Source organism: Ranitomeya imitator, chromosome 1, assembly GCF_032444005.1.
Source record: "Ranitomeya imitator isolate aRanImi1 chromosome 1, aRanImi1.pri, whole genome shotgun sequence".
NCBI lineage: Eukaryota > Metazoa > Chordata > Amphibia > Anura > Dendrobatidae > Ranitomeya > Ranitomeya imitator.
This window is the reverse complement of record NC_091282.1, coordinates 853276372-853290937: the sequence shown is the minus strand read 5'-3', so window position 1 is coordinate 853290937 and position 14566 is coordinate 853276372. Positions and strand designations below refer to the sequence as shown.

Here is a 14566-nt window from a genome sequence, read left to right as displayed (position 1 = left end):
TTCTTGTTTCTCCAGTTTTTTCTGGACTAATTTGCTTTTACTTTTAGTGTCTTTAATATTTACACCTTATTCTGTATAAGATTTGTGCCATATTTTATGTTTCGTTTTTTTAAATGTATTCTTTTTTTTTTATTTTCACGCTACAACTTGTTTTAGACCGATCCATGAATTGAGACTTTTAAAAATGTCAAAGTTTTTTGACGCATCTCAATCTTCTGAAGGAGTTTTTAATTCAGCACGTCTTCAAGACAAAATGTGACATTTTGGTGACTTTAAAAAAAAATAAAAATTGCAACTAAACAGATAAAGCCAAAAATAAATAGCACTTTGGATTTTGCACCACATTCGTGAACCATGTGTGCCATTTTGAAGTATTTGGAGCAAATCACGTCAGCGAATGCAACAGGACAAAATAAATGAATCGGGGCCTTTGTCTCTCAATAAAATGGTTTTGTTATCAAAGTGGTGGTGTTTTTTTTTATTACCTCAAAATAATTAATAATTACTGTTGCCATCATGTCACCATCCTCAGTAACTCTAATGTCACCTGTTGGTCCAATCCCGTTTCAGACACCACCACAGGGGCAGACATACCTTTGGTGCTACTTGAGCAGATGCATAGGGGCATAAATGGGTGAATTATGGATGTTTTGGGTTGTCATTATGATTTAAAATAGAGAAAACACAGTAGTTTGACAATAAATGGCTTCACCCAACCACTATGAGTGGAGAAAAAGGTTTTGGTGTTATCATTCATATTCTCTGAAAAAAGGCCAAGAAAGCAAAAATTCTGCTGGGGTATGTAAACTTTTGAGCAAAACTGTAAAATTGAGTACTATCTGTGTGTATGTTACTTTATAGACAAAGGAAACGTTCCGATTTAATTTTTTATGATTTTAAATATCTAATTTTGCTGTTAATATAAGGAAACCTCATAGTCCTATCAGAGCACCCGGTACATCTAGAGTTTTGCTCAATTTTGCTCTACATTAGAAGAAATTCTTACATTAGATGAAAGCTTGTGTGAAAATCTGCAATATATATTTAATATGTTCAAACCAAAGTGGAAATACCACTGTATATGGTTTTGGATGAATGTAAGACATCACGTCTACAGCATATTAGCGTTGTAGCCAATCTCTGGGCTCAATAGTCATGCTACAGAGCACAGTGATTGGCTAGAGCGATGACATGCTGTATACATCTTTTCATTGTTAGTCCTGTAGCCATGACAGGGATGTATCTTCTATAATACTGTTGTTCCTTTTGTGATTAAAGGCGGTGTGAAGGCTTGTTCACTGAACTGCTTAGCTGAAGGGTTCAATTTCTACACTGAAAGAGCAGCAGCGGTAGTAGATGGAACTCCATGTAGAACCGAATTCTATGATGTGTGTGTTAACGGGGAATGCAAGGTATGTACTTTTTTAATGGTAATGTTTTCAGTTATCAAAAGTGTGAGTGTTCAGACTCTCACCCAGTGGCCGATGTTGAGATAAAAAAACATTGGGCATGTTGGACTTCAATATGCCCGATTCTTTGTTCTCATAGGAAAGGAGTCAAGAAGTGGCTACGCCCCTCAGAAGAGCTATCAGGAAACACCATAACGCTGGTGTCACACTTGCGTGTGCACTGCGAGAAACTCACGTGAGTCTTTCATATCAATTCCCGGCAATGCCGGCGGCGGTTTTGGATCGAAGCGCTCAGTTACATAGAAATACATGCTACCGCACGCTCCAGAACTGAATGGCAGTGGCAGTGCCAAGAATTGATGCGAGTTTCTCGCATTGCACATGGAAGTGTGACACAGGCCTAAAGGGTATTCTGGCTTCAATAAATAAAGCAATTTCTTTCTATTATGAAAAGGTCTCTTAAATACTCCATCTTGGAATTCTTAATGTTTGTGAAGATAACCCACTTACTGTCATTCGATATGAATCTTCAATGTTTATTTTGTCTGTGTCATTTGATGATCACAGAAATGAACATTTTGTTCCAGTACAGTAGTCAAAGCTCTCTTATGTAACAAACTCTGTGACCATCACATGGCCAGTACTGATTCTCATGATATGGAAGTAAAAATGGAATTTCATAATGAGTGATAACAAGGAAGACCTTCAAACCTATGTATAATAGTAAATTGTAGACCTTGTAAACATAAAATATAAAACCTTAGGCTAGGTTCCCATTGCGTTAATGGGACCGCGCTAACGGACAGCGTTGCACGGCGAAATTAACGCCGTGCAACGCGTCCGTTAGCGCGCCCATTCACGGCAATGGGAACGCGCATCACTAGCACGTGCCATGTTCGGCACGCGCTAGCAACGTGCCGGTGTTTTGTGGTGCGCCGCGGACGCTGCTTGCAGCGTCCGCGGCGTGCCCGAGGTCCGTTCCCCGCTCTCGCAGATCGGGGATCTGCGAGAGCGGGGATGTTAACGCAACACCGAAACGATGCCCCTTAAAAAACATTGCGTTAGCGCAATCCGCTAGCTCTAGCGCTAAACGGATTGCACTAACGCAATGTGACCCTAGCCTTACTGTAAAAACTGGAGTATCCCTAAATGTACCGATGATTATGCAGCCAAAATAATGTAAGCATATTGGTTGGTTCACAGGAATTTATTAAGGGAATCTGACACCATGTTTTTGCTATGTACAGGTGCTTCTCACAAAATTAGAATACCATCAAAAAGTTAATTTATTTCAGTTCTTCAATACAAAAAGTGAAACTCATATATTACAAACAGAGTGATCTATTTCAAGTGTTTATTTTTGTTAATGTTTATGATTATGGCTTACGCCCAAAAGTCATTATCTCAGTAAATTAGAATACTTTATAACACCAGCTTCAAAAAATGATTTTAACATCCAAAATGTATGTTCAGTAAATGCACTCAATACTTGGTCAGGGCTCCTTTTGCAATAGTTACTGCATCAATGCGGCATGGCATGGAGGCGATCAGTCTGTGGCACTGCTGAGGTGTTATGGAAGCCCAGGTTGCTTTGATAGCAGCCTTCAGTTCGTCTGCATTGTTGGATCTGGTGTCTCTCATCTTCCTTTTGACAATACCCCATAGTCAAATGGGGATAAGGTTAGACCAGTTTGCTGGCCAATCAAGCACAGTAATACTGTTGTTTTTAAACCAGGTATTGGTACTTTTGGCAGTGTGGACAGGTGCCAAGTCCTGCTGGAGAATTAAATGTCCATCTCCAAAAAGCTTGTTGGCATAGGGAGTCATGAAGTGCTCTAAAATTTCCTTGGAGGCGGCTGCGCTAAATTAGTCTTGATAAAACACAGTATACTAGTGTACCAGCAGATGACATGGCTCCCCAAATCATCACTGATTGTGGAAACTTCACACTAGACCTCAAGCAGTTTTGATTGTCTGTCTCTCCACTCTTCCTCCAGACTCCGGGATCTTGATTGCGTGCCGTTGGGCGAAGGAAGCAGACATGAAATTGCCCTCAGCCCCGGAGTCCACACAAGCCTCAGCATAGAGAGTAATAGACCCAAACATTAAAGAGACCCCAAAGGCCAATTTTGAAGTCACACTTACTGGTACTAGTGAGCGTCTCCCTAAAGCCACTAGATGCTGTGATTCCTTCTGATGCTTGGGACATTTATTGGCAAAATTACCAGTTTGCCTGCAGGCAAGACAAATCAGTCGTGGATGTTCAGAGCGGGTGATTGACTCCGCTCAAGAGATATCCATAGGCTCCACAGGGTCATCAACCCGAGTTGGGGGATTCACAGGATTGGCGAAGTTCAGAGCCAACCGAATCCCAGATCTGCTCTGAGCTTGCTCCAATCCCCGCTCAGCATGCCGAAGATCTATGCGAGTGGACACAGATATTAATTCCTCCAGAGCAGTGGTAATCTTCCTAGTGGCCAAAGCATCCCTGACATGATCCACTAAACCCCTCCAAAAGATAAGTTTTAGGACCTTATCAGGCCACTCCAACTCAGAAGCCAGTGTACGAAACTGAATGGCAAATTGACTAACAAAGGACGAACCCTGAGTTAATGCCAGAAGTTGGAGTGCGATATCACGGATTACTTGTGGCCCCAAAAAGACCTTTTTCAGGGCACCCAAAAAATGATAGGTGCTCCAGACAACCTGGTCTTTACTCTCCTACAGCGGCGTAGCCCACTCCAACGCTCTGTCCAGAGACACCACAAATACTCGCTCAGAAGCAAAACGTGAGGCCAGGATCTCCAGCTGGATTGAGCACTAGTCCACGAATCCCCTAAAAGCCTTGCTGTCCCCAGAGAATTTATTGAGAAGCATGAAATGTGAAAGAGACGGAATAGGAGCTGCAGCAGAAGTCACCCTCCCAAGTGTGGACAACCTGTTCTCCAGATGCTGGATGTACCACTGAAGACGCTGCTCGTCCACCATTACTAGCCAGACCCTGGCGCTAGTATACTGCTAGGGTTGGCGGATTGCACTAAATAAAATAAATAATAAGGCACAATCGCAACCTGGGTCCACCGTGCAGAGATGGAAAACTGCTGCTAGTAAATAATGACCGAACACACGGCGAACAATCACTCATACACACTAGCGAAACAAGGGCTATGCAACTGAGCTGTCTCACTCGCACACAGAAACAAAAGAGATGCTCTGCAACTGAGCTGTGTCACTTGCACACAAAAGAAAAAGATGCTTTGCAACTGAGTTGTCACTCGCACACTGAAGCGGAACAGATGCTCTGCAACTGAGTTGTGTCACTCGCACACAGAAATGAAAGATGCTCTGCAAAAGAGATGTGTCACTCACACAGAAATAAAAGAGATGCTCTGCAACTGAGCTGTCACTCGCACACAGAAATGGAACAGATGCTCTGCAACAGAGCCCTGTCACTCGCACACAGAAATGAAAGAGATGCTCTGCAACAGAGCTCTGTCACTCGCACACATAAACAAAAGATAAGCTCTGCAACTGAGCTGTGTCACCTGCACACAGAAATGAAAGAGATGCTCTGAAACAGAGATGTGTCATCTGCACACAGAAATGAAAGAGATGCTCTGAAACAGAGATGTGTCACTCGCACACAGAAATGAAAGAGATGCTCTGAAACAGAGATGTGTCACTCGCACACAGAAATGAAAGAGATGCTCTGTAACAGAGCTGTGTCACTCGCACACAGAAACAACAAAAAAGGTCTGCAACTGAGCTATGTCACTCGCGCACAGAAACAAAAGAGATGCTCTGAAACAGAGCTGTGTCACTCGCAAAAGAGATGTTCTGAGCTTAATACCCTGACTAGGTTTGTGCTTGCTCTGGAACTCTACTGTCCTTACCACACACATGTAGGAGCCATATGCGAAGCCAAGTGGCTAATTACCCCCACTGACGCTAGGCTTGGTTGTAGATTCAGGAGTAACCAAACAAATACCTCAAGCCTGAGCAAGATGCTGGGACCGACGTCTATGTTCAGCAGCGGCTGAACGTCAATGGGAGACTGCAGAGGCACATAAGGCTTGGGATCTATCCTGTACAGTGAGAGAATCCCGCCGCCTAACATAAAGGGACTGAAAAGTTTTAATTAAATCAATAGCTACAAAATAATAAGAAGTCTATATAGTGGCCTATGCAGACACTGTAGTTTTAAACAGCACACAATATTAAGTTGAAAAAGGGAAGTTCCATTTTAATAATTATTATTGAATCTTTAGTTAGGGTTTGTTATAGCAATTTGTAAATAATCCATCATTGGGGCAAGACAATTCATCCAGGGTTTTGATTACTGTGATTTATACAGAAAATATCACCATGGGGTTAATCAAAGTTTCCGAAGGCCCAATTTACACAGAAAACAATCTGACCATAGCGAGCACCAGTCCATTGACACTTGATAAACTTCTATTTATATGATGACTGTAGAAAATTAGATGCAGATTATACATCCAAATATTATGCATATTATACACTTAGGTCCATATTTATTTGGACAGAGAGAACATTTTTCTAATTTTGGTTATAGACATTACCACAATGAATTTTAAACAAAACAATTCAGATGCAGTTGAAGATCAGACTTTCAGCTTTCATTTAAAGGTATCCACATTAACATTGGATGAAGGGTTTAGGAGTTTCAGCTCCCTAACATGTGCCACCCTGTTTTTTAAAGGGACCAAAAGTAATTGGACAGATTCAATAATTTTAAATAAAATGTTCATTTTTAGTACTTGGTTGAAAACCCTTTGTTGGCAATGACTGCCTGAAGTCTTGAACTCATGGACATCACCAGACACTGTGTTTCCTCCTTTGTGATGCTCTGCCAGGCCTTCACTGCGGTGGCTTTCAGTTGCTGTTTGTTTGTGGGCCTTTCTGTCTGAAGTTTAGTCTTTAACAACTGAAATGCATGCTCAATTGGGTTGAGATCAGGTGACTGACTTGGCCATTCAAGAATATTCCACTTCTTTGCTTTAATAAACTCCTGGGTTGCTTTGGCTTTATGTTTTGGGTCATTGTCCATCTGTAGTATGAAAAGACGACCAATCAGTTTGGCTGCATTTGGCTGGATCTGAGCACACAGTATGGCTCTGAATACCTCAGAATTCATTCGGCTGCTTTTGTCCTGTGTTACATCATCAATAAACACTAGTGACCCAGTGCCACTGGCAGCCATGCATGCCCAAGCCATCACACTGCCTCTGCCGAGTTTTACAGATGATGTGGTATACTTTGGATCATGAGCTGTACCACGCCTTCGCCAAACTTTTCTCTTTCCATCATTCTGGTAGAGGTTGATCTTGGTTTCATCTGTCCAAAGAATGTTCTTCCAGAACTGTGCTGGATTTTTTAGATGTTTTTTTAGCAAAGTCCCGTCTAGCCTTTTTATTCTTGATGCTTCTGAGTGGCTTGCACCGTGCAGTGAACCCTCTGTATTTACTTTCATGCAGTCTTCTCTTTATGGTAGATTTGAATATTGATACGCCGACCTCCTGGAGAGTGTTGTTCACTTGGTTGGCTGTTGTGAAGGGGTTTCTCTTCACCATGGAGATTATTCTGCGATCATCCACCACTGTTGTCTCCCGTGGGTGCCCAGGTCTTTTTGCATTGATGAGTTCACCAGTGCTTTCTTTCTTTCTCAGGATGTACCAAATTGTAGATTTTGCCACTCCTAATATTGTAGCAATTTCTCGGATGTTTTTTTTTTCTGTTTTCGCAGCTTAAGGATGGCTTGTTTCACCTGCATGGAGAGCTCCTTTGACCGCATGTTTACTTCACAGCAATACCTTCCAAATGCAAGCACCACACCTCAAATCAACTCCAGGCCTTTTATCTGCTTAATTGAGAATGACATAACGAAGGGATTGCCCACACCTGTCCATGAAATAGCTTTGGAGTCAATTGGCCAATTAATTTTGGTCCCTTTAAAAACAGGGTGGCACATGTTAAGGAGCTGAAGCTCCTAAACCCTTCATCCAATTTTAATGTGGATACCCTCAAATGAAAGCTGAAAGTCTGAACTTCGACTGTATCTGAATTGTTTTGTTTAAAATTCCTTGTGGTAATGTCTATAACCAAAATTAGAAAAACGTTGTCTCTGTCCAAATATATATGGACCTAACTGTACATATACTGACTGTTTATGTATAATTGAAATTGATTTATTTGCTATTAGCACGTTGGCTGTGATCGGATTTTGGGATCTGATGCCAGAGAAGACAAATGTCGAGTGTGTGGCGGTGATGGAAATACATGTGAGACTATTGAGGGATTCTTCAACCAGTCGCTACATGAGACAGGTAAGAAATAAAACTGAAAGGACCATATACAGCTGTATAGAAATGTGTACTCTTCAAAATTAATTCCAATAGCGACTGTGACAAGAATGGTTACTTTGTACAGTTATGTCAAACTAAAGCAGCAGATGCAGAAACATACTCCATGTATCTCCATCATCACTAGAATCTAACATCTAGACAATGGGATAACTTACGAATACAGATGGCAAAGTACTTTTCCATTAATTTTGTTACAGGGCTTAAGTTTTCAATTATACAAATTCTTAAATATACAAATTAAATACATTAGGCTACATTCACATTTGCGTTGTGCACTGTTGCGTCGGCAACGCAACGCACAACGCAAACAAAAACGCACAAAAACGCACGCTAAAACGCATAGTTTTGCGATGCATGCGTCCTTTTTTGCCGGATTTTGGACGCGAAAAAAATGCATCTTGCTGCGTCCTCTGCGCCCTAACGCTTGCGGCAAAAAAACCCGCATGCATCGCAAAACGCATGCAAATGCATGTCCATGCGCCCCCATGTTAAATATAGGGGCGCATGCGTCGCCGCGGCTGCGCCCGATGCAGCCCGGCAGAACACAAATGTGAACGTAGCCTTATTGCAAGCAAGCAAAACCCTTGACAGGGTACAATTCACATACAAACCTCTGGGTGATCATATATTAAAGCAGCATTAAACACCTCCCATAACTCTTTTTGGAGGTCAGACCTTAACTTACAAAGTTGTTCTACAGTAAATATGTCACCCCCAAAACTCCAAGTAAACTGCTGGAATAGTCATATTGGGGACTCAGTTCCCACTAAAATTATGCCTATCTTATAGATTTCACTGCTTTTGTATGGGCAATAGCTCTGTTCACCATTCAGCCCCCTCATTTAGCATAGGGTACATTGTCCCTTTGATAACACTGCCCAGATCAAGCACTGCTTTGAATGAAACGCAAGGGCACAGTGACACTCCCTGACCGCAGCAGCGTGCACACACTGTCAGTCTCTTTATTCGCTCCTAACTGTAACACTGATGCACAGGCTTAGCAGGCTCCTGGGTGTAAAATGATTTAACCCCTTCAGATGGATTTACAGCGTGGGACAAGACTGTAACGACGGAAGGTATGGAATATTGTTGTTTGTTTTTTAACTTTGTTTCATTAAAATACTTTTCAATAATGTGTGTGTGTTTTATTAACCATTTCGTACTATTGGATTAATAATGGATAAGTGTCATAATTGACGCCTCTCCATTATTAACCTGGCTTAATGTCACCTTACAATAGCAAGGTGACATTAACCCTTCATTACCCCATATCCCACCACTACAGGGGAGTGGGAAGAGAGAGGCCAAGTGCCAGAATAGGCGCATCTTCCAGATGTGCCTTTTCTGGGGTGGCTGGGGGCAGATGTTTTTAGCCAGGGGGGTCCTATAACCATGGTCCCTCTCTAGGCTATTAATGTCTGCCCTCAGTCACTGGCTTTCCCACTCTGGTGGAGAAAATTGCGTGGGAGCCCACGCCAATTTTTCCCGTGATTTAACCCTTTAAATTAATAGCTAGAGACCCCAAATTTGACACGAAGACACTTCTTACATTACTAAAGAGGAATATGTAATAAAAGAACGGATATGAGATGGTTTACTGTATGTAAACCATGTCTCATATCCTGTCGGGTTTGTGAAGGAGATAGGAAAAGCCGGCAATTGAATTACCTGCTTTTCTGCTATCTAGCGCTGAATTAAATATAAATAAACAGATATATGTGTCTCACTGACATATATATATATATATATATATATATATATATATATAGACTGTATATGTGTTTTTAAAAATATTTGAGTCGATGGAACCATGATATGTCCATTTTGAAAGCCTGTGAGAAAAAATCGCCGTACGGAAGCCATACGGATGACACACGTATAAATTTGTGCGTAAAAAGTGCATCCTCACATTGAATACGGAACAGTGTTTTGGGAAAATTACTGCGTATTACGGCCGTAAAAAATGGACCGTATTTACTTACGCCTAGTGTGACGCTGGCCTAAGAAAGTATTGTCAATTAAGCTAAGGGATAGTGAGCCCCATGCCAATTGAGGGGCCGGAATAGTGCATAGAGTCCTTGACCTCATCAAGGGTGCATTAACGAACCGTGAATTACATATTGAAAAAAACCTCAATTTTTGGGCAGCAAAAGCAGTGATAGTACAAAAAAAATTATTTCATAGTGGCTAAGTCCCCTATATGTCCATATTAGCAGTTGGAGTTTTAGGGGTGACCGACTCTCTTGAAATGGTGTTTTATTCCCTTTAAAACTGTGACAGCTGCACAGGGTAACCCCTTGTGTGCAATGTAAGGATACTGCCAACATTGCAATCGGTAAGAGGGGTGGGACCATGGACAGGTATCTCATATAGTACAAATTGAACAGAGAGTGAAGGAGATGGTTGCTCACGTCAATGGCCTCCATAGACAGGGAGAAAGTTTCGTTAAAAACAAGTAGTTGTAAAGTACTTTGGCACTACCATCTTGGTTTACGCTAAGTGGTCATATTGGGTATTGGGTGGGCAGTGTACCAGTATTGAGATGACTTCATTATCAATAGTCCTGTTAAATATTTTAATGCATGCTAAATACGTGCACAGATTAATTACTGTATTTGTGGCATGTGAGAGTGAGAAAACTTCTGCTGTATGGATGTGAGTGATGTCCTTACAAGATTGAGTGTTTTGTTCAACATCTCTCTTACAGCTTGTTCCCCCTCTCTCCCTCCCCCATTTCTCAAGGATATGAGGAGGTAGTCTGGATACCCAAAGGTTCTGTCCATATTAACATTCGTCAGCTCAATGTATCAAAAAACTACCTGGGTGAGTAGAAGAGATGTTAAGATCATGGCAAAGGTTAAAAAATCATAGTAATATTTCATTTTATAGAAGAACTTAATTAAGTCAATGCTAGAATAACAATTCACAAGGTGGTATTAGGTCTCAGTGTTTTAATGTGAAAAATGGGTTGATTTAAAAGTTTTTCTCTTTAAGAGAACCACTGGTCCATCTCAGTTGTTTGCTCTGGAAATAACCCGATTAAAAAGTTATTGTTATTTTAAATTTAATTTCATAAATCAAAATTATTGTTAAAAATAGGCAACTTTGTTATATATTTTGTCAGAGAAATCTTACTGCTCCTGGACTGATGTTTTACTCTCGAATCATAGGTAAAATCTGTAAAATCTGTGTTCAGTGAAGGCAGACTTTCCCATTACTAAGATAGGAGATGACCGTTTTCTGCCTTTCGACAGCCGCAGCACATGCAGGGATTGCCTAACAAACAGGTAAACCCTACATGTGTTGCGGCTGTCGAACAGCTGCGAGACATGCAGCCTCAGCGACTAGAACACCAAAGATACTCTATTCGGATAACACCTTATCCAAGCACGCTCGCTCATCAATATTGATAATTAAAGGTAGAACTGCTCACCTTATGAGGTTGAGTGAGATACAACTCTTACAGAGCCTGAAAAAACAGTTGCAGCAGCTCCTGTGAAACAACAGGATTGGAACTGTGTCTGCACTTTCCCGAATAAGAAACAATTAGTGGTTTGTGTAGGTTTATTATGCGTTTCAGAGTCCACCGAGTCCTTCTTCAGGACAACCATAAATAAATGTTCTGGTATATTTCTATTTTATGCAGGTTTAAATGTTTATGCAGATTTTAACCCCTTTCTGCCAGCTGCCCGGATAGTACGTCAGCTGGCAGTATCCCCCGCTTTGAGGTGGGCTCCGGCGGTGTCAGCTGTTATCAACAGATGACATCTGGCCGAAAATGGGCGAGAGTGGAATTGCAATCTGCCCACGCACATTAAATTTAACAAGCGCCGCCGGCCGTGTGGCAAGAAGCGCTCGCACCGCTGACCCCTTCACATGATCGGGGGTCAGCGGTGCATTGCCATAACAACCTGAGGTCTCCTTGAGACCTCTATGGTTGTTGATGGCAGATTGCTGTGAGCGCCACCCTGTGGTCGGCACTCAAAACAATGCTGCATTTCTGCTACATAGAGGTGATCTGTACTTCACCTCTGTGTAGCAGAGGCGATCGTGTAGTGCATGCTTCTAGTCTCCTATGGAGGCTATTGAAGCCTGACAAAAAAAAAGTGTTTAAAAATTAAAAAAAAAAAAAAAAATATATATATATATATATATATATTTATATATATATATATATATATATATATATAACTAGATTGTGGCCCTATTCTAACGCATCGGGTATTCTAGAATATGCATGTCCCCGTAGTATATGGACAATGATGATTCCAGAATTCGCGGCAGACTGTGCCCGTCGCTGATTGGTCGAGGCAACCTTTATGACATCATCGTCGCCATGGCAACCATTATGACATCTACGTCGATACTGTGCCTGTCGCTGATTGGTCGCTGGCGGCCTCGACCAATCAGAGACGCGGGATGTCTACGTCCTTTATGACATCATTGTCGCTGTCCCCGTCGCAGATTGTCTAAGGGTTTTTCTGTCTGTCTGTCTGTCCTGGAAATCCCGCGTCTCTGATTGGTCAAGGCCGCCAGGCCTCGACCAATCAGCGACGGGCACAGCGACGATGATGTCATAAAGGACGTAGACATCCCGCATCTCTGATTAGTCGAGGCCGTCCGGCCTCGACCAATCAGCAACGGGCACAGCGATGATGATGTCATTCATAAAGGACGTAGAAATCCCACGTTTCCGATTCAGTGACGGGCACAGTATCGACGTAGATGTCATAATGGTTGCCATGGCGACGATGATGTCATAAAGGTTGCCTCGACCAATCAGCGACGGGCACAGTCTGCCGCGAATTCTGGAATCATCATTGTCCATATACTACGGGGACATGCATATTCTAGAATACCCGATGTGTTAGAATCGGGCCACAATCTGGTATATATATATATATATATACATATATATATATATATATATATATATATATAAAAGTTCAAATGTCCCCCATTTCGCCCCAATCAAAATAAAACAATTAAAAAAAAATCAAACCTACACATACTTGGTATCGCTGTTTTCAGAATCGCCCGATCTATCAATAAAAAAAAAGGATTAACCTGATCGCTAAACGGCGTAGCGAGAAAAAAAATTAAAACACCAAAATTACGTTTTTTTGGTTGCGGCGATATTGCATTAAAATGCAATAACGGGCGATCAAAAAAGCGTATCTGCACAACAGTGGTATAATTAAAAACGTCAGCTCGGCACGCAAAAAATAAGCCCTCACCCAACCCCCAGATCACAGAAATTGGAGATGCTACAGATATCGGAAAATGGCGCAATTTTTTTTTTTAGCAAATTTGGGAATTTTTTTTTCACTACTTAGATGAAAAAGAACCTAGACATGCTTGGTGTCTATGAACTCGTAATGACCTTCTTTCCCTCATCCATCTCAGGGACGCATGAGACTAACCTGAACTTCTTGCCTAATAGGTAGTGCCTCACTTTGATGGCCAAGCACTCTTTCTCTACGATGGCATAGTCAGAAGAAGAATTTCCTACTCAGGTATAGGACTGGACGTTCATCCTCATCTACTGCCTGGGTCAACACAAATCCCAACCCGACCTCGAAGGCGTCCATCTGGATCACGAACTCCTTTGTGAAGTCAGGTTCAACCAAGAACGGCTGCTTGCATAAGGCGAGCTTCAACTCCAGGAATGCCATCTCCACTTCAGAGGATCACTTGGCCATCGACGTCTTTGTGCCCTTAAGATCAATCAGAGGGGCAGCTATCATGGTGAAATTTGAAATAAATTGATGATAGTATCCTACAATTCTCAGAAAGGTCTGAACTTGCTTTTTGGAGACCGGTTGCAGCCAATTTTGGATTGCCTCCACCATATTTACTTGTGGCTTTATTTTGCCCCTCCCAACCATGTAGACAAAATATTTTGCCTCTTCCTTAACCACGGCACACTTCTTTGAGTTTATGGTAAACACTGCCTTCCTCAGTACATCCAGCACCGCCTAGACCTTCTGCAGGTAAAATCCCCAATCCGGGCTGAAGATCACGATGTAGTCCAGATAGGCGGTGGCGTACTTTTTGTGAGAGGCCAGGATCTAGTTCTTGGCCCTCTTGAAGGTAGCTGGGTCTCCTTTCAGACCGAATGGCATCCTGGTGTATGGAAAGCATTCGTCAGGCATAGAGAAGTCTGTCTTCACCTTGGCACTTGGGGACAGAAGAATTTGCCAGTATCCTTTTGTTAGGTTCAGGATGATAATATATCTGGCTGACCCTAGCCTCTCAATGAGCTCAATTACCTGGGACATTGGATATGAATCGAACTTGGACACCTCGTTTAGCTTCCTGTAGTTGTTACAGAAATGCCACTCACCGTCCAGTTTTGGCACAAGGGCAATGGGACTGGAACAGCTGCTTTTTAACTCCTCAAGGACTCCAAGGCTCAACATTCTCCTTACCTTCTTGGAGATTATCTCGCATCAGAAATCCAATTCGGCTTTTGGTTCGCCCTCACATGTGGTTCCATCAGGATTTCATGCTCCGTGATGTGTGTACAACCTGGCAACTCCGACAGCAGTTTCCGGTTCCACTGAAGCAGCTTTCGGCACTGTTGCTTCTGAGCTGGTGACAGCATCTCTGCCACTGTGACATCCTCGACCCTGGCTTCAGGGATGCCCCCAGGCACGTAGCTTCCACCCGTTCCCTGTTTCACCATGGTTTGAGCAGGTTAATGTGGTACACCAGGTAAGGCTTTCATATCCCTGGTTGGTGGACCTTGTAGTTGACGTCACTCAATTT

The 14566-nt window shown here is 42.2% G+C and overlaps 1 protein-coding gene across 4 annotated transcripts in view; it reads left to right on the top strand.

Annotated features, from left to right (window-relative positions):
• ADAMTS10 (ADAM metallopeptidase with thrombospondin type 1 motif 10) overlaps positions 1 to 14566 on the top strand; it is a 240291-nt gene that overhangs the window by 154127 nt on the left and 71598 nt on the right. For all 4 annotated transcript variants that reach the window (XM_069741673.1, XM_069741682.1, XM_069741657.1 and 1 more), the window contains 3 exons: positions 1279 to 1412; positions 7633 to 7756; positions 10538 to 10618. In XM_069741673.1, coding sequence (XP_069597774.1) covers positions 1279 to 1412; positions 7633 to 7756; positions 10538 to 10618 — 339 coding nt within the window. The remainder of the gene's footprint in view (positions 1 to 1278; positions 1413 to 7632; positions 7757 to 10537; positions 10619 to 14566) is intronic.